Here is a 21,929-nt window from a genome sequence, read left to right on the forward strand (position 1 = left end):
TACACTCTTCCTGATATATATTTTTCCTTCAATGCAATTTCAGCAATAAAAAAATCCCCACATTTCTAACCATTCACCGTTATATGATTTAAGTTTTACATCTACTTTGCACAATTGCTTATCAGCAAGGCTAGCTTGAATCCAGGGACACAGTGAGCCTGGGACCCACGGCCAGGCATACCCGGTGCACTTAGGGGAAGAAAGCAAAGGACACATAGATGATGGCTGAAATGCAGAACAAATCAAACATTCACCTCCAGTCCACAGATCTCAGTTAAATCCATTGTTCTTTTGCTCACCATGCCACAAGTTTAGACCCAGCCATATGCAAATTAGTCTTGACTCTGTGCATCAAGGGAACAGTTGAGCCCGAACTGCCAAGTCAGGTCCTCCCTGGACCAGAAACAAGCATGCTTGGACCGGTTTCGGGGCACACCCCTCATCTGCTAGGCTAGCTTGAATCCAGTGACACAGTGAGCCTGGGATCCACATCTGGGTATACCCGATGCACTTAGGGCGAGAAAGCAAAAGACAAACAGATGAGGGACGGAATGCAGAGCAAATCAAACATTCACCCCCAGTCCCTAGATCTAGGTTAAATCCATCGTTCTTTTTTTCACCATGTCACCCTAGTTTCGTTATTTGGTTTTATCCTGATTAACAGCCTTAACACATTTATTAGTTAGTTCTTCACCTCTAGCAATATTGAGTGCTTTCAATAAAGTAGGATTGTGTGCACTCCATACATTTTTTGAATTGCAGGGTCAGGTGTATGCCTCATGAGATGATCTTGAATATATTCGTCCTGATTACCCGTGAATGCACCCTTCACTATTAATGCTCTCAGACCTGTTACGAATGAATCAATATTTTCATCACTTGCCTGATTGCGAGAAAAACAATTATAACACTCTAAAATAAAAAAATTCTTATTACCAAAATGCAAGTCCAACAGTTTTAAGGTCTTAGCATACAATGATAAACTATCACCTTCTTCCTGAATAGGAATATCAGGCAGAGTATAATAAATTCTTAAACCCTCTTTGTCTAAAGAATGCAATAACATGGCTTGCTTCCTGTCATCAGACATTCTTTCATATCAAGCAGCCAACAAAAAGATTTTAAAACCATCAATCCACTCCTCCCATGGAGCCACAGGATCATCTGGATTAGGTAAAAACATTGGCAAAACGAATAAATTGTGAAATTGTGTATTCTGAATATAATAATTCAAAACTAATACAAGTTGTCACCGTCGTCTCACTGCACTCAAAATAATTATTTAAAATAAACAAAGTTTTCACCGTCTTCTTATCTGCTTGCAAAAAATACGTAAAAAGTTCAAATTACCAGAATTTAAGTGTTGTTGCCGACATGATACTGTATTTAAAGTACACTCCAAAATGACTGCCACTGTAGTATCTGGATGAGCCTCCACCAGTCGGTTTTAACAATGAAGAATGTGCAAAACTGAAATCCCTTCTTTATTTCTATGCCCCTTTGCTTGACCCCGCTGAAGTTCTTCCACTGTTTCGCTGGCCAAATTGCAGTGAATTGAGAATGCTGAGAGAGTAAAACACTGCTGTGGCCAAAGGAATAGGTGATTAGAACTGGTATCATGTTGTATATTTATCCTTTCTTTATTTCTATGCCTTACAGTAATTCTTACCTGTGTCATGCATTCAAGAATCTAGATGGCTCTGCCTCCTCCTAGTGTTCTAGGTGGAGACAGTTTGTGCCTGGCCAGCTTGTATCGAGGATGTCTTCTGTTGCTTTCCTGCATTAAACCTGCTGTGGCTCACATGTGGTCTCCAGTATCTTACTACAATTTTGGTGATGCTTTTGATGCTGGCCGGTACCCTCTGAAGACCTCCAACTGATGCCTGACTCGTTCCAGACATCGTTCCTGTGAGCAGTGTGCAGCGTAGCATCCTCGAGAGAAACGAACCTGTTGCGTGTAGATTTCATCATCTTTTGTACCTTGTGCGACTCAACTCTGCCAAAACATGCCCTTTTTGGTGAAATCGTGAGTACTTTTGCTCTAGCGCGAGCGAAGCACGAGCGCACTCCTAAGCCTCTAGCAACGGCTTGAGTGTTAGCTCTGACGTCATCTTCCCCATTGTCTTTATCGCCTGGGAGACGACGCTTCATCGGCCAGCTCTACTTGCGTTCCAAGCCTCAACAGGTTGGATTCCAAGCCTCGTTTTCGTCCTTTTCCTTGTGGCGGCCATTTTAGCTCTCGTTTGTTTGCTTGCCAAGCCTCGATTTCAATCGAATTTCGGTGGCGGCCATCTTAAGTAGTTTTTGAACGTGAAATCACATCGGACAAACCCTTACTCCTTCCTTCATCTGATTACACCCTCTAAACACCGAGAATTCAAAATTCGCTAGATTCCCAAGGAACAGAGGTATGGTCTTACAGTAATTACAACTCTACCTGGTTGTGTAATTTTCTTCTATTTTCATTTCGTTTATTTTACCTTGGACATGGCACAACAGTTTGTAGTTACTTTACCTCCTCAGTTCTTACCTGAGCCTGGGATTCCTGAGATACCTTGGGAGGACTGGTATATAATGTTTGACAATTATCTCGAGGCTCTAGATGGACAGGAATTTTCAGCCAAGAGGAAAAAGGCCATCCTTTTGAGCACTCTTGGCAAGGAGGGACAGAGGGTTTTCAGATTTTTACCGATTGTATTGAGAGCTAATGGCCAGGAAATGCCTGACGAGTTGAAGGAAGCGGTTGCACGCCTTGAGATCAGATTCTCTAAGGAGGAGAATTTGGTTATGAACCGCTATAAATTCTATACCCAGCGTCAAAAAGATTCAGAGACAATAGATGATTTTGTGGCTCGTCTCAGGGAGTTATCTGTAAAGTGTAAGTTTGGTGCTATGAACGACGAACTTATAAGAGACCAATTAATTGTCCAGTGCTCAAGTAAGAAAATTCAGGAGAGGTTATGGGCTGCCAAGAACCCGTCCTTAAAAGATGCAATTGACCTGGCAAAAGTTATCGAGGAATCTAGCAAATGCATGAAGGTTCTAGACTCGCATAAGTCGTGTCCTCAACAAGAAGTCTCTGTTGTTTCTGACAAAGGTAATGTGGCGGAGTGTGAACATTGCTGTGGAGACAATGTTGCCGTGGTTAAAAACAGACCCAGACCTCCTGCTAAAAAATCTTTCACGAGTAAATTTTGCAATAGATGTGGAAGTAGTAGCCATTCATCTGACGCAAGATTTTGTTTTGCTGCAAACAAGGAATGTTTGAAGTGTGGCAAAGTCGGACATTTCTCCAAAATGTGTAAAGCTAAAGCTAAACAAAGAGTAGCCACTGTGGATGACTATAGTGATGACATCGTGGCTGAGCCCGAAAGACTTCTTGTCATTGACGAAGTTGATGTCATCAGTGATGATCCAAGGCAAAACAGACCTAAGGCCATTTTCAAGATTGACTCCCATGAGGTGTCGTTGATGGTTGACACAGGTTTATGCGTTAAGTTTCCTTTTCATGACATGTTTGCTTTTCCTTCTCAACGAGAGGAGATGTGTTGTATATTTATCCTTTCTTTATTTCTATGCCTTACAGTAATTCTTACCTGTGTCATGCATTCCAGAATCTAGATGGCTCTGCCTCCTCCTAGTGTTCTAGGTGGAGACAGTTTGTGCCTGGCCAGCTTGTATCGAGGATGTCTTCTGTTGCTTTCCTGCATTAAACCTGCTGTGGCTCACATGTGGTCTCCAGTATCTTACTACATATCACAACCTGAGGCAAACGCTAAAAGACTGACAAAACTTACTGAAGTGTTATTTAAATTTTGCCTCAATCGCCATGAGAATTCCAGCCCAGTTAATTGCCTCACTCACGGTAGGAGATTACGTTTTATTTTTACACGTCTCTGTGATAATTGCCTGCTTTCAGAATTCAGTGAGACCAGGGCTCAATAACTAAAGTCAGCAAGGTAACCTTGCACATAGATCACGGCACAGGATCTCAACTGATTCGCAGTTTCAATAAATACAGTTTGTATGCTGTAACTGAGTAATGAGAAGCCTACAGAGTAAAACACAAAATTGCTGATAAGGTTGTGCCAGAAATCTGTAACTTGCAGAGCACAACTCACCAGCAGTGACCAATGTTAGCGGAACAATCCTTACCAGGCCTTCTGAACAATGAGCACGATGCACTAGCAAATCCAAGCCTGCTCATGGTTTCCAAGCGGAATAACCAGCCTTCTCTCCCCGTGGATTCTTATCTGGGGGAGTCCTACATTGGTCAACAATTTTTAGTGTGTACACACATAAATTGGAACCTGTTTGTGTGTTAATAAATGCAAGCTTTATTCCACGACTCCCCAAAGAAACTCCCTGCTCGGCTCCAACTCGACTTCTTTCTTCCTTGAAACATAACATCGCCAGTGTTCTGCATTCAACATTCCTTTACAGAACACTGGCTCCACTCCCATTAATACATGATCCAGTCTTGTAATGATTAAAACATAACAGATAGGAAGCCTGGTATTACAGGAAGTGCTGGCGGAGGTTACTCTCTTGTTGTACCTTGTTGACGGTGGGTGGAGTTAGATAGTATTTCCTGTTTTGTATCCTGTCCTGGGATACCTGCCTAATAGGTAAGGAATATGTCAAGGATGAGCAGGACTTAGAGTAGTGAAGATTATCGGTAAGTAATCGTACAGTACCTACCTACCTGGCATGCCAGTAAGTTCCAGCCAGAAACCTGTTTTTATAGCCCCAACTAATAAAACAACGCCCTTTCTAGACAACAGGTAGAAGATCCTTGAAGGTCCAGAGTCCAACATTATTTAACCCCCTGGCTGCGGAGGTAATTCCCTCGCTGTGCTGGGGGGAGAGGGGGCTCGAACAGCGCCCCAGTGCTCATGACGAGCTCGGCTCGTCATGCAGCACGGTGGCGCTGTGCTCATGATGAGCTAAGCTCGTCATGACTACACCGTGGAACGTTCAGCACAGCAGGGGAATTATCCCCGCGTGTCAGCACCGCGGCGGTCATGATGAGCTCAGCTCATCATGAGCACAGAGCAACTGTGCCTCATGACGAGCTGAGCTCGTCATGAGCATGGGAGGGGTTAACATCTTTTATCCCCCATATCCATATGACGCCGGTCACCTCCTTTTCATGCACTTCTTATGACAAGACTTTTCCCAAAAAAGACCAATGGCTACATGGCAGGGACTGAAAAATGCAAGAACGTCAGATCTAAGTTCTCTGTAGACATCTGGATTGACTCTAACTCTCATATACTTTGTTCCTTCCCCTTCTGTGTTTTTTACTTTTACTGTGTAGTGCTCTGAAATGGCCTTGGTGACGTATAGTGCGAACACTAACCCCACTGAATAAATAAATGTACTGTGCTGCAACACAATACATGCCATAATTTATAAAAACATACACTGTAAACATGCATCATAATGTGATTATAGATCTTTCTGAACAAGTCAAACATTTTAATATTGCATATATTACCATATCTGTATTGTTGATTTGACTTTCCTTGTATAATGTTTACTTTTCAAGTATATTTCACCCTAAGCTGTTACAAATACCTGTGGTTGCGTGCACACACAGCTTACAGTAGCTTTGCGCCGAATCAACCCACTAACTTTATGGCATAACAAATACTCATCCACAGGAGGGAAACTAGTTTATCAACATTAACATGCGTGCAAGAATCCCAGATTAAACTATATCCATTTGAGAGAAAATAACTCTTGATCTCTCATCCATGGCTATCTTCGTCATCTGGCACCTCAGTGGTATGATACCAGGACATCATAATCAGCTCCTGTAAAAAGAGTTTGATGGAGATGGTACTGATAGTAAGAGCACTACACAGAGGTGCAGCTATATTTTATTTTACAAACGTGTAGACATTATTGCAAAAGGATAGAGTAACAATGATGCTTTTTAAACCGTCAACATTTTAATATTTTATTATTTTTGAAGGCTATAGATTTTATCTGCCGACTGCAGCAAAGACAGGGCATTTAACAGTAGGGTCATCTTTTCTGACAACTCTGGTTTCACATGTCTTGTAGTCCCAAAAAATCTTACAGTTCTTCTTATCATATTTTACTGGTGTGTAAAACCTAAAATAAAAGAAGAAATATGAGTCTACCATCATATGGTGAGAAAATACATCTTCATAACATATCTTAAGTACCAGTTACCAAGCCATTCTGGTTTGCATGTACAAACCTGGCACACGGCTAAAAGTTATAAAGAAATCGCTATAAATGTTGTAAAAAAACCACTATGACACCAGAAGGTAAAGAGAAAAACACTTGTAGTGCTATTTTTTAGTTTACTTTTAGCCATGCTGTGCAGTAGCCACACTGCTCTACAAGACGGCTAAACAACATTGGTAAGGCAAATAGCTCTCAACTGTGGAGAAGTGTGGCTCAGGGGTTAGAGGCGGCAGACCCGGAAGCTGAGATCGGCCCTGGACCAGGGTTCAATTCCCCGCCTCAGCAGGTCTTGGGCTCAAAAAATTCCATGGACTCGATAATTCTCGCTCCGGTGCCTTCTCAACTCACGGGTTCACACTCTGCGACTCTGGGCAATAGCTTGCTTAATCTCCACAACGGCTCCTCGCGGCGGGATGCCTGGCTTTCACCTTGTGGATACCCTGCCTGGGGTTATCTCACAAGGGAATACCAGGACGGGTTCCCTAAGCAAGCGCTGGGAAACCGACTGCGGGTAGCTGTATTCTATACAAGCTCAAATACATTTACATTTACAAATAAGTGAGACCTACTGGCTTTGCCAATGCTTGTTAGACCTTAGCTCTTGGTAAGGTTAGATATGCTTTTTCCCTTCACAGTCGATACCAAGTACAGATGGGTGGGGTGAAATGCTACCTGTCAGCTTGGTTGGCGGATCCCGTTTCAGTCAAGGCTAGTGCCAAGTCTGATTTGCCTATGTATAGTCAATGGAACAGAAAGCAAAATTAGAATGGGTTGGAATGAACCTCAAATAATTTTCAGTGCATAAGGCACACACAGAGGTGGTTTCTATAGCTGGTTTTGCATAGAGACTTAACTTTAAGTGGGGCGAGTGGAGGCGCGGTCATATGGAGGCTTGAGCACAAAAAACATCTTACCATTTTTGCTGTTAGTGCAAAAGACAACAGTTGCTTGGCGACAAAATAATACTTATATAGCACTTTCCCATTGGTCTTTTTTTTTCCTACACACCCCTAAGTGTCACTGGAAAACTTAGTATCCTGTGTACAGTGTCAGGCTTTTTTCAGAATTAGACACATTCTCTAGTGCAAATAATTCAAGTACTTCTCCATCACATTTTTGCTATTTATAGTAATTTAGTAATATGATTATATTGTAATTTATGCATTCCATTGGAAATGCTCAAGTCTTAACACCCTCCTTTCATTGTTATATCTTCTGGCAAGCAAAACAAAACATAAGCATCCCTAATGTCAGTCGTTTCCTATTGTATGGTGATATGGCATTTACCTAGCAGCACCAACACAACTCACAGGCACAGCTTGGGCAGCTGTGGTAGTACACGCTTACCAAGAGGGAAGCACTGGCCTAGGGTAGGAGGAAGTAGGGGCATTGCTAGGTTCCCTCACACAAATATTACTGGTGCACAACATGAATTGGAGGAAGATGCTTCCTCACACCCGCACAACACATACATTTTGTGCAGCAACAGTCCAGGTTTTATTAAGTGCAAGTATAGGTGTGTGTGTGGGGGGGGGGGGGGGGGTGAGAAAGATATGTTTAGAGGTCATGTTGATAGAGCGCGCAGTTCACCCGGGTCACCAATTTCTTACACGCACTGGGCCCCGGCGTGTATTTGATTTCAATCTGTGATTCCTGTGAACCGGGTGAAATCCTGTCACGCTACTATGAGTAATAAATGGTTCAGGATTACCTCTGCTTACCATGCACCTGACTTACCACAGGCACAAACTAACGATGGACCTGGAGCTAAAAGGGAAAATAGTAGACAGGAACCTAAAACATTTCTTTACGGCAGTACATACTTATTCACTTTCTGTAAAATGACCACAGACACCTGATGAAGTTTAACACTTTATATGAAGATTCAAAAAGAAGATGCCAAGACAATTAGCGATATGCAGAACACTATGTCAAACATCAATATCAACACCAATATGTAACTTTGTATTAGAATCAATACCATTGAATATATGGGAAGACTAAGGGTAGGAATTTTAGAATAGAACTAATCACTGCAACGTTAAACTAGGGCACGAGGTATAAGGTTGGGACCTAAACATGTATTTAATCCTTAAACTATTCTTTCTAAATTCACTGCAATCAACTAAAGGTAAAGGAAAAACGGGAACATACTATTTATATAATAAATTGACAATTTGCTAAGGGTGGGGAGAGAAATGGAACAAACCTACTAAACAACTCACATATAGTTCGCATAAAAGAGAATTGAGCAATATCATTGGCAAGTAATGTTTTACCGAAAGAATTTTAAGAAAGAGAGGAAGAGAGAGAGAGATGCAAACCCTCGGACTGATATTTACCTAAGTTCAGATTGAAGTCTAACCCTGGCCACGGGTCAGATGAGAAGACGGGGACAAGGACCCTCGGAAAAGGAACACCAGGTGCGAACAGGTACAACCCACGGACAGATCAGGACAGGATACCCCTCAGGTTCGGGTCAAAGGACTGGGCCTCCCAGGTTACGACCAACACCCACAGCTTCGGACAGCAACGCCTGCGTTACCCCCTTCTGCAAGTAATCCGCCAGAAACCCCGATTGGATTTTCGAATTTCCCAGCAAAGTGCTTCGCCAGCACTTAGGATTTTCCACCCCTTAGGAGTTTGTGGAAAGTATGGACAAAGTGCTCCGCAGCACTTTCAGATTGAGCACCTATTGAGATCGTAGGGTCAGTGACAGGTCTGCTACTCGGACAAGTCGGACAATTTCCATAAGCTAAACTAGAGCAATTATACAGTTCTGGGGACCCTCAGACCACCCACTAATGTTGCAAGTGACAGTTTCCCATATTTTGATTGGTCAGGAGAGGTGGTGCGATCATTACCACCTCCTAAAATTCAGCTTTCCCATATTTAATATTCAGGTTTGCATATCCGCCCCCCGGGTTCACGTTCCCATCCATAGAATACAACAGAAAGTATGAGCGCATAAGACAGTTGCAACAAAGTCTGTTAATTTCAAGGTGATTGTCCACATTTTGTGCTGGGTTCTCAGGCGCATTTTGCTTCAGGAGCCAGCTGGCTTGGTTCAGCTTCTGCGCAGTCGAGTTTCTCCCAGGTCACATGGCAAAACCCAGAGGAGCTTCAAATATGGCGTATCTTAAGCACTCCCAGCCCCCAAAGACGCGGTACATGAAAGGTAAGCGAAAACAAATTAATATCACATCCAGAATGATCACACTGTATACCATGAAAAATCTTATCCAACCCTTACTTTATAATGACTATAGCATTAAAGTTTAGTGCGAAAAGATAGATAGGCCAAAGCAGCAGCAATAAGCAGAGAGCGTGGTGAGAGTCAAGCGGCCATTTTAGCAACAGTGCGCATGTGCACAGAACTCCCTCCAGAATGCGTGCGTCACATCACATGGGTATGACCGACGCATGCGCAAACTGAATTTCAGCGAAGCAGCCGTTTTTCTTAGTGCAAGCTTCGTTAATATGAAAAAAAGACATACAGGCAAGCATCCGGGGACACCCGCGTGTTTGGGAAAACGTGTAATAAACGACAACAATGATTTTAGTAATATTATACAGTTGGCGAGGTTCTTGCACGGGGCAAGGCGCTTCACGTGCAAATCCTTGCTCCATCAATCCCCTCTTTGATGATATTTACTATCATCACTACATAATGGAAACAGATGCCAACTTTTCTCATTCATCCACATCACTCATTTCAATTTTTACGAATTTATTGTTCAGTTTTCTTTCAGCTTCTCTATGAGAGTGGTGATTTTTCGCCTTTTTGTAGATTGTATTCTTTAATTCTTCTAATTCCAGTTCATCAATATTTCTTTTCACCCCTCTCTGATTTACTGTGTATTTCTTTTTACACTTCTGACATTTGCAGCAGATAAAAATAATCAATATAATTATACCTATCACAACTATTGGCATCAGTATTTTCCACAACAGGTTTCTACCTAGGTTAGCAAACCAACTACCTATAGAGGAGAGACCTCCAGTCAGTCTTGTCCAGGCACTGTCAACCTCCAATGGTTTGAGTTCCTTTTCCAAATTAGTTATGTTCTTCACATATTGTTTTAATTCGATACTTTTATCTGGAATGTAAGTGCAACAATGTTGCGCCTTCAGCATTCTACAGACTCCGCCCTCTTTTGCTAATAGGGTGTCAAGGGCAAGACGGTTTTGTAAAACCATTGATCTGATCGCAACCATTTCAGTATTGACCAGCAGGAATCCAGCAGCAGTGTCCGTTGATAACCGGTCCACTACTGTAGACAATTTGCAGATTCTATGGGTGTTCAGAACTACCCCCATTCCAGGTATCAGTGCACTGAAAATATCACCTATAACTTCACCTACACTTTCGCGCTTACTACGCACTAAGCCATTAGTTTCTTCATCGCTTCCAGCGGCATTATTCACATGGTATATTTTCGGGAAAACAATGCCAAAGTAGCAGCTTCCATACCAGTGATCTGGCAATTTGAAATAAGCCTTGTTCCCACATATATAATATATTCCGGGAAACACAGGTTCTGACCCATTTTTGAAACCCCAACCTCCAATTACCTTGTAATTATGTTCACACTCGCTGGAACCGATGAATTCATTGTTATAGTACTCTGTCCTTTCCCTATGGATACAAAGTTTCCCCTTTCGTTCAAAATCCAGCAACAAGGCAGGATTAGCTTCACCCTGCGAGGTGTTATCCATGTGTTCAGCCCATCTAGGGACTCTATCCTTTTCGTCATTTGCTTTCTTTTGAAACTTTTCTCTCCTTCTATCTGCCATTTTTATGAACATCTTTTCCTGCTCTTGCAGAGAACAGGTCAGATTAGATTCTCTTGCTTCATTTAAATCTATATTACCTATAGTCAGAAAATATTCTCCCATATAACGGGTCACGTCACTTGTAGTATGTACACGGTTCAAGTGTTTTCTAACAGGAAGTTCAGAAAAAACTACGTCATCATTTGAATAATAGTATTGCAAGGTGCTTCTATAGAACAAGCTAGCTAAAATACTACAGGAAATTCCATAGGTTAACGGTAGGTGGTGGTATGTCACACCTTCAGCTACTGAGGTAGGTAGCTTCATGCAGACATAACAGTCTTCTATTTCCATAGCTTCTACATAATGCACGAACAAGTTAGCAAAAACATTTAGATGTGTCCTGTTTCTCATTTTGTGAAAATGTAGTCCATCCTCATCTGATGCTTCTAAGTTAGGTCGTGTGTGTGTCAAGCCTACTAGTTTGTCGCGTCTTTCTAAGCTTCGTGGTGTTTCTGCAGTCGGGTCAGCCCCTACGTCTACTGCTTCAGGTTCAGTAGGGGAAAGGTTAGGATTCTTACTTATCATAAACGGTAAGAAGATTGTTAGTCCTATCCATATTACTATTAGCACAGCTACGCTACATAAGCATACTTTACAGCAAGTTTTTAGACACCCACATCTGGATCTCCCAGAGACACTCGGATCAGACATTTTAGCTTACAGGTGGCTTTCGCTGCCCCTCTTCGTTTCTTTGCACCAAAGGCTCACTTCTGGGCTTTTTCAAGGAGGGTCTTCGTCAGAGCTCCGATCAGCAATGGACTCGTCTTCACTGTTGCCACTGTGGTGTGGTTCGTCTATTTCTTCCAACACAAAGTAAGTCCACTCAGGGCTTCGATACCGTTTGCTCTGTTTCTTTATTCTGTCGCTCTTTCTCAGTGATTTTCCTTGGGCTGTCCTTCTTTCACTTTGAGCCCTTTTTCGGTCTTTGTCGTTTTCTCCGGCTGTCTTTAGTCTGAGCCTCAGTCTTTTTACGTATCGAGGTGCACTTCTGCCTCCTTTCCTCCCAGTAGTTGAGGAAACTTGCCCTTCTTCGTGCACTCTTTTTACTTTTTGTTGTGGCACTTCTGTTTCCCTACCTGACTGGCTAGTTCCAGGTCTTTCATCTATCTCTTCTGCCTGGTCCCTATTCTGACCCTGCTCAGATTCAAATCGCACTTTCTTTTTATTTTTGGTTGCTGTTGTTTCCGTTGTCTGAGCACTTTGATCTAGTTCTATCTGTTCCTGTTCATGCTCTTCGATCCCTTCGCTTTCTTCTGCATGAACGTCAGCCCTAATTACTATCTGTCCCTTTCCAGACTCCGGAGTTCCAGGAGGAGTTTCGATGCCTTGATCTGACCCTACTTGGCCTGCTTCCTGATCAGGTGTGATGTGATTCTCGTGGACCTGATCTGCTTCGTCTATTTCTAGCTCACCTGGGCTATCCCACTCACTGTCTAAGTATGAATATTTCCGGGTTCGTATTGGATCATGAACCGGGTCGTCTGCGGGATACCATTCAACGCCTTGACTTGTGCTCGGCAGCTCGATGTCAGCTAGTTCCGGACTCTCCTCTTCGGAAGCCTCATCAGCTGAGCTGCCTTCAGCTACAGTCGCGTCTTCTCCAGCTACCCGCTTCGTGTGGCTGGCGTGGATCCACTTCGGTACACCAGCACACTTTACAGCAGTGGTAGTGACGAGGATCACTTGTCGTGGCTTTCCCCACCTGGGTTTCAGGCAACTGCTCCGGGTGTGTTTCTTTAACGCCACCCAATCTCCTGGTTGCAAGTTGTGTGCTGGAGTCTTTGGCCACTCGTCTTCTGTCTCTCCAATCTGCTGAGAGAGAGAACGCACTTGGTCACCCAGCTGCTTGCAGTATTCTAGCACCATATCATCAGAAATGCTTAGCAGTTTGTGTCCGGGTACCCATGCCTGCCGCATCACTCTTCCCATCAACACCTCATGGGGACTCAGGCCAGTCTTTCGGTTCGGGATACTTCTCAAACTCATCAGCACAAGGGGTAAAGCCTCTATCCAGTTCATTTTTGTGGAATCACACATTTTTCCCAACCTGGACTTCAGGGTGCCGTTTATTTGTTCCACTACTCCAGAAGCCTCTGGATGGTAGGCACAATGTAGTCTTTTCTTCATTTTGAATGCTTTACAGAGTTCTTCTAGCACATCGTTGGCAAAATGCCCACCTTGGTCCGTTTCGATAGTCTCTGGGATTCCATACCTGGGTATCAACTCCCTGAGCAATAGCTTAGCTGTAGTTAGGGCATCAATTTTCTTTGCTGGGTAAGCCTCCACCCACCTGGAGAACAGACAAACTATGACTAGGATATATCTATATCCCTTGCAATTTGGCATGGTTACAAAGTCTGCCTGCATTCTTACAAAGGGACCTACTGCCTTCCCAATTGTACTCTGTTTTACTACAGTCTTTTTTCCTGCATTAAATTGCTGACACACTAGGCACCTCTGGCAAAACCTCTCCGCCTGGTTCCTGAACTTTGAGTTACAGAACACCTGTTCAAACACCCGACACATAGCGTCTCTTCCCATATGTGTTGGTTCATGTATCATCCTGACCATGGGGTCTACCAAGCTATCAGGCAGTACAGGCACCCCAGCCGGATTTATCACCACACCATCCTCTCTCAACTTGCATTCATTTGCAGCCCACCTGCCTTTTTCTTGCCTGTCTGTTGCCTGTTGCAACTCCTTTAGTTCTTCCCACGTTGACACATTCTCAAACAACATAAGTTGGCAGCTGTTTCCACTCCACAATGCAATTTGGAGAGACATTTGATGTCGGGCACAAAACTGTGCAATTTGGTCAGCGTATCTATTACCGGCGGTCACATCATCATTTCCTGATCTGTGAGCCGCACACTTGACCACAGCCAATTCTTTGGGCAATTGGATAGCTTCCAGTAAGTTATGCACCACTTTTCCATTTCTGATAGGGGTGCCGGAGGAAGTCATGAATTCTCTTTGCAACCACAACTGGCCGAAGTCATGAACAACCCCGTAACAATACTGGCTGTCGGTGTATACAGTTATTCTTTTGTTCTTACCCCTCTTACAGGCTCTGGTTAACGCGATGAGCTCTGCCACTTGTGCAGATTTCACCTCGCTTAGGTATGATGCCTCTATGGTCTTCGTCAATGTAACCACAGCATAGGCAGCACTCAGGCCCCCATTCTCATGTCTTAAACACGAGCCATCCACGAACATTGTCTCATCCCCATCAAGTATTGCTATTTCACGAATGTCTGGACGGGGCTTTGTACTGAACTCAGTCAGATCAACGCAATTATGGTCCCCTTCTTCTTCTGATTCTACATCCAGGGGGACAGGTAACAGTGTCGCTGGGTTTAGGACATTGCACCGGGAAATGGTGACGTTTTCAGCACCAATCAGGATTCTTTCATACTTAGTCAGCCGACTAGGTGTGAGGTACTGGGTCTTAGTTCTAGTTAGCAGGATTACAACAGAATGAGGAACATATACAGTGACGTGATGTCCCATGACAATGTTCTCACTCTGTTCCAGACTGACACAAGTAGCAGCAACTGCCCTCAGACACCCCGGCAATCCAGCAGCCACCGGATCTAGGGTGGCCGAAAAATAGGCCACTGGGCGTCTAACTAATCCGTGCTCCTGAGTCAGAACTGAAAGAGCACAATTTTCTCTGGTGTCACAGAATAGTTCAAAAGATTTAGAGTAGTCCGGCATACCTAATGCAGGAGCGGTACATAGGCAATTTCTCAATGTTACCCAAGCATTCATGCTTTCACTGTCCCAGCTGACGGGGTCTTCTACTCCTTTCTTGGTCATGTTTATCAGGGGCCGGGCCAGTGCAGCAAATCCTACAATCCATTGTCTACAGTAACCCACAACTCCTAGAAACATTCTCACTTCTTTCTGAGTTTTGGGCAGTTCCATTGCTCTAATTATTTTGATTCTTTCAGTAGTTACTTTCCTGATTCCTTTTTCTATCTGGTGCCCCAGATACTTCACTGAGTTCTTACAAAACTGCAATTTGTCAGGCGACACTTTATGTCCTCCCTTTCCTAGGTGATTCAGCAAGGCAATGGTGTCAGTGACACAGTCAGTTTGGGTTTTAGACGCCACTAACAGGTCATCTATGTACTGCACCAGAACAGACTCTCTTGGCAGCACTAGGGATTCAAGGCACTTTTTCAGTATCTGGTTGAAAATCGATGGACTTTCGGTGTACCCCTGAGGGACACGATTCCAGACATAGATATGACTGTCGAATTCAAAACTGAAAAGGAATTTGCTTTCTGGATGTAATGGGATGGAAAAGAATGCGTGGCATAGATCGATGACAGTGAACCATTCTGCATTCCAGGGAATCTGATAGAGAATCACTGCAGGGTTGGGTACAATAGGGCAGCAAGGTACAACAATTTGGTTTACCTTGCGCAGATCCTGCACTACCCTGTACTTCCCACTAGGCTTTTTGATCCCAATGATAGGTGAGTTACAGGGGCTGCTCATCACTTCTTCTATTATTTCTGCTTCGAGCAGCCGGGTAATTTCAGTCGCCGCTCCTGCTTTCACTTCTGCACTCATTTTGTACTGTCTGGTTTTGGGGTATACAGCATTCGTTTTTATTGCTATTTTAACTGGGTCCACATTTGCCATCAGGCCTACATCTTTACCTGTGAAATCCCACACTTCTGGTACTACTCTTAACTGGAGCTCTTCAGGTAAATCTTCAATTGTCAATGTCTTTATATCAGCATCTTGTCTAACTAACATCAGTTTGTATAGGCCATCTTCATCGGGGGTCTGAATTTCGACACCATTTGGTGTGCAGTAGATGGTATAACGCATCTTGCACAACAAATCACGTCCTAGCAGGTTTACGGGACTGGAATCACAGACCACAAATCTGTGCATTTCCTTGAAATTTCCTATAGAAATTTCCATTGGTTCGGTTACTGGAGTACTTATTATTTGATTTGAGACTCCCACTACTTGGATTGCTTCTCCCGAGAGGGGTAGGTTAGGAACATCCACTGTTCTTACAGTAGATCTGGTAGCACCAGTGTCCAACAGAAAGGTGACATCTTTTCCTTCAACCTTTCCTTCAATGTATGGTCCAGTCTGGTCTACCGGTAAGGAGGCGCCAAGTACACACTCCTCATCCTCCCCTCTCAGGCCCCGTCAATCCTGATCTTCACAGAGGAAGGTATCATTTAACAAATACTGTGGAATGACTGCGTTTCTTTCATTCTCGACTTCCCATGCTTCCGCCCTTTCATTCTGCTGACCCTGATTCTTAAAATTCTGTCTAGGAGCGCGAGGCACTGGGGGTAGCTTTACCTGTTGCTGGTTCTTTCTCGTCCCCTCTTTCGGCACCTGTGGATTTAAACCATTTACAGGGGCATTACCGGCCTGCAGGTGTGGACACTCGTCTCTCCAATGCCCTATCTGGCCGCACCCATGGCACGGGAATTTCTTCATGGCTTCTTCTCTACTCATTTTAGTGCGGGGCTTCCCTCCTCCCCCAGCAGTGGCATTCTGAGCATTATTATCAGAAGTCAATCTACTTAACTGCTTTTCTTGCTGTTCGGCTAATTTCACCTGTGCCCACATTACCTTCTCCTTGAGGGCCTTCCTTTTGTTTTCGATTTCATCTTCGCAATATTTTGCATATTTCAGGACAGCATCTATTGGTTCTCCCTGCCAACTGATTTTATTGTCTCTAATCCATTGGGAAATTTCAGGCCTTAATCCTAGCACAAATCTGTAACTGAAATGTGTCATGTCTTTCAGGTCCACATTGTCGATACCGCTGTATGTTTTAAACACTTGCAGTAGCCTTTCATAATAGGAGTGAACAGTTTCATCACGTTCTTGGGTGGTTCTATCTATTCGGGTCCAATCTGTTTCCTTTGCGGGAACCTTTTTCTTAAGGTACTGTATGACCTGGTCATATTTCCTCATTACATCAGGTGAGGGAGCTCCGGTTTTCTCATCTCTGGGATATTCATCATTAGGCCAATCAATTTCTATTTTACATTCGGTCCATAGATCTACAGGGACCACAATGTCGAAAAACCCATCCAGGTCTTTCAGCAGACATTTCTGAACTTTTATGAAGCGTTCTACCTGCCTGTACCAGTCAACTGGCTTCTCCCGTAATTTCGGGAAGTCATTTGTAAATGACACAATATCCTGTCGGGACCAAGGGACATGAACATATTTTCCTCCCGGGACCTCCCTCATGGGGCACAATTTTTCTGTTGGTGTTACTTCCTTTAATACGAATTCCGAAGTCACTGACCCAGCCCTGCTGCTTTCCTTTTTCTTTGCCCACCGGGTTCTCCATTTCCCCACTTCGCCCCACTTCTGCAGGAGTTTTAACAATTCTTTTACCTGGACCTGTTTTCCCATTGCATTCAGGCTTTCTAAATCTTTGTCTGAAAAATCCACTCTGTAAGGTTTCTGAAGGATTTTGGAGCGACTAACATCTATTCCCATTTCTTCTGCTGTATCCATTATCTTTTCATGGAGCGACCTAGCATTCCGGGTCAGATATTTACTGATAAACAGCAACTCTTCTTCGTTATACGAGCTTAGGCGCTCAACGCCTACGTTTCCAGCCATCATTTCTTCTATTTCTATTCTCAATTTATATATTTCCAATGCTTTAGGTTGGGGAGTGGCCTCCTTCTCTAGCTCCTTTGTCCATCTGTCCAATTCTTCAGGGGAAACTAAAGTGGCACTCCTAACTCCCGTTGCACTTTCAATTCCCACCTCCTTTGGTCTGGGCTGACTTCTTGTCCCTATTACACTGGCCCTTGATTCCCTTATGGGCAGATCCATCAAACTTCCAGATTCACACTCACTCTCTTGATCCTCATCTATGAATATCTCCTTCTTCAAGGTCGGGATGCTAGAAGTAGGCAGCATCGAGGGGAGAACAGGAGGCTGGGGACTGGTCATGTCATTTCTATACAGAGGAATAGCTGGACCAATAGTTACTGGAATAGTCAAGGAATCAGGATGGGGCTGCATTTGGGTAATGGTTCGAATTAACTCATCTCGCTGTTTAGTCAGGACCTCTCTCTCTTTTTCTCCTAATACCTTTCCAGTAGATTGGTCATGCAATACCTGGGGTACTAAGGACGGATAAATATTCGGAGCGGTCGGAGTGACCAGTCGCGGAGGACCTTCTCCGAATGGCTGATAATTCGGGACTGTGGGTTTGGGTCTGCAAAACCCGTCCCTTTCACTGGTTTTACTGTCTGTCCCTGTTCTATCTGTATCACTATCCCTCCTACATCTGGGATACTTTGCTAAGGGATTTCGAGAGGGCACAGGTTCTGAGTCTGCATCATAGGGAGGTGGATTTTTCATTAGCAAATCTTCCAAGTGGTCATCATCCAAATCCCCCATAGGAGCTAGGTGATGGGTCTTTTCTTTGCATTTTCCTTTCTTTTCTTCTAATACTCCCATCATAGGAAACAACCCTTCAGTTAACATAGATTGTCTCCACTGTTTCATTTTCTGCTCTTTTGTTGGCGTAGGAAGCTTAGGATACCATTTACTCACTCCCTTATCCATCCTGGGTTTATCTCGCTCTGCAGCCTCAATCTCCCATTCCTCCAGAGCTTCGTACTGGGTCAACCTAGGTCTAGGGTGTAATTCATTCATACGGGTCCTTAAGTTAAACAGGATCCGACCATTAAAAGTACCTTCAACAGGGAATGCTAGAACTCCGTCATCTACTGTATATTTTGCCCAATTTTCTAGCCAGACACAAGTGTGATACCCTTTATCAAACATCATGAAAGAAGCAGGAGTATTCGGCGGGGGAATGAGCACACCCTCCCTCGTTCTAATGGGCTTGTCGGCTTTGAAAAAATTCTTTATTTTGTCAGAAAATGACAATTTCCTCTTTATTCCGTACATCATGTGTGGTCTACCTCGCATAAGCTGATCCTTATAAAATCCTAGGTACTTTGGATTCGGTATAAAATCTGGATACCACATATAATCTTCGGGACTCTCTTCGAACTCGGCTTGATTAATTTTGTTTACCTTTGTGCTTCCAATGCTAGCGCGACTTTTATTTCGCACTACCCAATCAGGTCAGAGAATACAAAAATTCTTAGCCAATGGGTGCGCGGCCTTTTCGCGAGACAGAGTCTCACTCTGCGGCACTCACCCCTCCTTCACAAATTCAGCTTCACTACACGCCCGCTGTCTTGACCAATACCAGCGCGGCACGGAGTGACGTCAGAGCAGCTCTCCGACTGACTCCCTCCTTTACAAGGTAACGGAAACTTTTAACTTTTCCTAAAGTGCAAATGCAAAACTTAGTTACTAACACACAACGTCTGCCACTATGTCTGAGTGTTCTAAAAAGATAGAAAAACTTCCTTTCACTGCAAGTAAACCACTTCTGTCTACTTCTCATTCACTCTGGGTAGACTTCTTTGCCTAACCTCTCACTCGAGTAATATAGAACCCGTTATTCTTCCGACTCATCCACTGTCGTCAGGGATATGTACTTGAGCCGGGATTTCACCAGTGAACTATTTTACTTACCAGACAAGCCTCGGAGACCCTACTACTCCTTCCGTATGCGACCCTTACTAGGTGATATCGCAATGAAAGTTTTATACCGGACTCGTAGCTATCAATTATTCAGATATAACAAAAGATCCTAATTAGTGCTTCCAGTTATTCATTTAACCCTGCACTAATGATTCAGACCCTAGTGACTTCAACAGCTAACCGGATTCTGCTCACCGTTAGCTAAAATACTTCCCCGGGGATTCGGACTACACTGAACATTCACAAACAATTCTGGGTTAATTCAACATTTATAGCAGCAATGTAAAAATCATATACATTTACATATAAATCCTTAAAACATTTCAAAAATTTCAAACAATATAGTAGAATATCAGCAGCACATTTTATTTTCACGGTTTGTTTCTTAACTTTCCCTGTCTACCTAATCTAACTAGTCCAAACCATCCTCTGGCTGCCAGAAAATTACTGATAGAGCGCGCAGTTCACCCGGGTCACCAATTTCTTACACGCACTGGGCCCCGGCGTGCATTTGATTTCAATCTGTGATTCCTGTGAACCGGGTGAAATCCTGTCACGCTACTATGAGTAATAAATGGTTCAGGATTACCTCTGCTTACCATGCACCTGACTTACCACAGGCACAAACTAACGATGGACCTGGAGCTAAAAGGGAAAATAGTAGACAGGAACCTAAAACATTTCTTTACGGCAGTACATACTTATTCACTTTCTGTAAAATGACCACAGACACCTGATGAAGTTTAACACTTTATATGAAGATTCAAAAAGAAGATGCCAAGACAATTAGCGATATGCAGAACACTATGTCAAACATCAATATCAACACCAATATGTAACTTTGTATTAGAATCAATACCATTGAATATATGGGAAGACTAAGGGTAGGAATTTTAGAATAGAACTAATCACTGCAACGTTAAACTAGGGCACGAGGTATAAGGTTGGGACCTAAACATGTATTTAATCCTTAAACTATTCTTTCTAAATTCACTGCAATCAACTAAAGGTAAAGGAAAAACGGGAACATACTATTTATATAATAAATTGACAATTTGCTAAGGGTGGGGAGAGAAATGGAACAAACCTACTAAACAACTCACATATAGTTCGCATAAAAGAGAATTGAGCAATATCATTGGCAAGTAATGTTTTACCGAAAGAATTTTAAGAAAGAGAGGAAGAGAGAGAGATGCAAACCCTCGGACTGATATTTACCTAAGTTCAGATTGAAGTCTAACCCTGGCCACGGGTCAGATGAGAAGACGGGGACAAGGACCCTCGGAAAAAAGGAACACCAGGTGCGAACAGGTACAACCCACGGACAGATCAGGACAGGATACCCCTCAGGTTCGGGTCAAAGGACTGGGCCTCCCAGGTTACGACCAACACCCACAGCTTCGGACAGCAACGCCTGCGTTACCCCCTTCTGCAAGTAATCCGCCAGAAACCCCTATTGGATTTTCGAATTTCCCAGCAAAGTGCTTCGCCAGCACTTAGGATTTTCCACCCCTTAGGAGTTTGTGGAAAGTATGGACAAAGTGCTCCGCAGCACTTTCAGATTGAGCACCTATTGAGATCGTAGGGTCAGTGACAGGTCTGCTACTCGGACAAGTCGGACAATTTCCATAAGCTAAACTAGAGCAATTATACAGTTCTGGGGACCCTCAGACCACCCACTAATGTTGCAAGTGACAGTTTCCCATATTTTGATTGGTCAGGAGAGGTGGTGCGATCATTACCACCTCCTAAAATTCAGCTTTCCCATATTTAATATTCAGGTTTGCATATCCGCCCCCCGGGTTCACGTTCCCATCCATAGAATACAACAGAAAGTATGAGCGCATAAGACAGTTGCAACAAAGTCTGTTAATTTCAAGGTGATTGTCCACATTTTGTGCTGGGTTCTCAGGCGCATTTTGCTTCAGGAGCCAGCAGGCTTGGTTCAGCTTCTGCGCAGTCGAGTTTCTCCCAGGTCACATGGCAAAACCCAGAGGAGCTTCAAATATGGCGTAGCTTAAGCACTCCCAGCCCCCAAAGACGCGGTACATGAAAGGTAAGCGAAAACAAATTAATATCACATCCAGAATGATCACACTGTATACCATGAAAAATCTTATCCAACCCTTACTTTATAATGACTATAGCATTAAAGTTTAGTGCGAAAAGATAGATAGGCCAAAGCAGCAGCAATAAGCAGAGAGCGTGGTGAGAGTCAAGCGGCCATTTTAGCAACAGTGCGCATGTGCACAGAACTCCCTCCAGAATGCGAGTGCGTCACATCACAT

The 21,929-nt window shown here is 43.5% G+C and overlaps 1 protein-coding gene across 1 annotated transcript in view; it reads right to left on the reverse strand.

Annotated features, from left to right (window-relative positions):
* Positions 1-5,847: 5,847 nt before the first annotated feature.
* Positions 5,848-21,929, reverse strand: part of LOC147663373 (beta-microseminoprotein-like) — a 118,076-nt gene continuing 101,994 nt past the window's right edge. The window contains exon 4 of the mRNA XM_086950489.1: positions 5,848-6,123. Within this exon, the coding sequence (XP_086806615.1) occupies positions 5,991-6,123 (133 nt within the window). The 3' untranslated portion in view covers positions 5,848-5,990. The remainder of the gene's footprint in view (positions 6,124-21,929) is intronic.

Source organism: Lissotriton vulgaris, unplaced genomic scaffold (assembly GCF_964263255.1).
Source record: "Lissotriton vulgaris unplaced genomic scaffold, aLisVul1.2 SCAFFOLD_1460, whole genome shotgun sequence".
NCBI classification, from domain to species: Eukaryota; Metazoa; Chordata; class Amphibia; order Caudata; family Salamandridae; genus Lissotriton; species Lissotriton vulgaris.